This window comes from Crocodylus porosus, unplaced genomic scaffold (genome assembly GCF_001723895.1).
Source record: "Crocodylus porosus isolate Cpor-Errol unplaced genomic scaffold, CroPor_comp1, whole genome shotgun sequence".
Classification (NCBI taxonomy): Eukaryota; Metazoa; Chordata; order Crocodylia; family Crocodylidae; genus Crocodylus; species Crocodylus porosus.
Genome location: NW_017728949.1, coordinates 79,642,280 through 79,644,616, shown reverse-complemented (window position 1 = coordinate 79,644,616; position 2,337 = coordinate 79,642,280). Strand labels below are relative to the sequence as shown.

At 43.6% G+C, this 2,337-nt stretch overlaps 1 protein-coding gene across 1 annotated transcript in view; it reads right to left on the bottom strand.

Moving 5' to 3' along the window:
- The window catches only part of FMNL2 (formin like 2), a 133,235-nt gene that overhangs the window by 26,778 nt on the left and 104,120 nt on the right, over positions 1-2,337 (bottom strand). Inside the window, exons 16-17 of the mRNA XM_019553613.1 lie at positions 565-871; positions 1-46 (exon numbers count right to left, since the gene is read on the bottom strand). The exon at positions 1-46 is cut by the window's left edge and continues 239 nt beyond it. Of these exons, the coding sequence (XP_019409158.1) occupies positions 1-46; positions 565-871 (353 nt within the window). The remainder of the gene's footprint in view (positions 47-564; positions 872-2,337) is intronic.

Below are 2,337 nucleotides of genomic sequence, written 5' to 3'. Positions count from 1 at the left end.
GGGGGAGGAGGAGGTGGCAGAGGTGCTGTCACAGGACCATTTTGTACTACAAAATGAAGGGAAAATAAATGGTACCTCTTGAAGTATTGTATCAAAACAAACCAAATGCCACAAATGAATGACCGCAGAGAAAATTAATAGCCACAACAGATTAATGTCTCTGGGACAGAGTCCCAGCTTGTTTAAGCTGATGTAGCTTCACAGACTACAGCAGATCCATGCTACTTTGAACCATGGATCTTCTATTTCAAATAGTCTGCACACATGGCTGCTTTACCTACCAGTGCACATTCCATTAAAAAGAATGAAGTGAAAATACCTGCTATGACTCACATTTACCATATTTTATGCCTTTGGGTTAGTCCATTTCGCCACGTGTTAAGTTGGATCCAACAATATCTAACAGCATCACTGACCACATTGATTTTCTAGCAATGAGCTATTTTTCACCTTTGTTGGAGTTAATATCAGTGTAAAATCATTGCGTGTGAAATCAGGCACGATGGGATTTAGCATTACCTCCTACCAAGAGTATTCCTACCACTATATCCATAATATTCTCACCTGCATCAGAGGCTGATGGTAACAGTGGTGGAGGCGGTGGCAATGGTACTGAGGATGTAGCCCCAGTCATTGGTCCCATGCAAGTGCCAGCTGTAGCTTCTGACCCTGGTGGTAATGTTCCAGAAGCCATCGCAACAGGAAGAATAGAGATGTCACCATCACCTTTCTTCTGAATTTTAATGGTCCCTTGCTTCTCCAGTTCATGGATTTTTTTCTCCAGGGTTGACTGCCGCTGGATGGCTTCCTCCTTTTCTTTGACCATTTTTCTCAATGTATGAACCTGGGTATTTGCATCTTTATAAATTTCCTGCAAAGGAGCCCAGAATTAAGAATGTATCTGCATTCAAATAATAATATTGCAATATCAGACTTAGAAGAACAGGATGGCACTGGTTTGCATACTGAGCTAAGTTATTGCCAAGCTGCGTATTTTGATATGAATCATCCTTCTTTGTGTGTCCTGAAGTTCTTTTTGCAGCTTTTCATATGCTGTAACTAAGAATGAGTTCATTATTGATCTGTATAAGGTATCATAAATTCTAGGCATCAAAATGCTACTAGAACTGAATTTGTAGACATTGCTGTTAAAATATTTCCAACGTGTATTAGTGGGGGTAGATGTGGTGATCAGCAACAGAAAGGTGAGCCAGGGCAGATAAGGCCCCTGCCATCCTCCAGCTGCTTTTCTTGTTGCTACTGCCATGGCCCTATCTCCTTGACCACCAATCTCACTATTACCCCATGCTAGAGCCACTGTTACCACATGCCCCATGCCACAGCTAAACCTACCATCCCTGCATGAGGCCCCCAGTGAGGGCCAGAGCTGCACCACATACCACATATTCAGTTCATGCTAGAACTGAAGCTGCTGCCACATGCTCTGGATTGGAGCCAGAGCTGCCATCGCTGCACATGGCAAATACCAGGAGCTGGAGCTGCACCACATGTCCTGGGTTGGAGCCACAGCTTTGCCCCAGACTGGATCTACCCCGCAAAGAGCCTCACGGTCTAGGTCCAGCCTGGCGTGCAAGGGAAGTCTGACACCTCTGCTCTACCCCAACGATATTCCAATTGTGTTTGTTGGAACCAACAGACTTAAAACCAAAGAAAAGTAAAGACACTAAAACACTTAAAAGCTGTAAATACAAGACAAATATCTAGTAGAAATTAAAACATTTAACAGTTTGTGGTGTAAGCCGCTTCTTCCCATTTCCCTCATAAGGCCTTTTCAACTCAGTGTGGAAGTGGCTCATTCCCTAGGTACACAATTCTCTCAATGAGATCTATGCATGGACAGTTCTGGAAAAGAGCTGACAATGATAGATGGTGCAGATATAGCTATAGATACATATTATGAAGGAAGAAAGTCTTGTTATCTGAACAGGCTGATAGTGTTTGCCTAAACCAGCCCTGCTTGTTAGCTGGTTTTCCTCTTACTGGACAAAGGTTATGAATAAAGCAAGGTCTGGTAAGTTACTGAAATAGGAAGCAGATTACTTGCTGTGATACTGGGAAGTGCTAATTGCTCTCTAGAGAGAGACAATCTTGTAGGAAGGCTCAGCCATCCTGAGGTAGGAAATCTAAGAGCAGCCATATCTGAACAGAAGATCTAGGCTGAAGCTTATAACATATAGTTTACAAACTAGTCAGAGGGGACCAGCAGGCACTGGGAAAGTCTCTGTTCCCCCGAGCACTACCACGAGTGAACAGGAAGAACGGTCACAAGTTGGCAGGGGGTAGATTTAGGCTAGATATCAGGAGGCGCTACTTCAC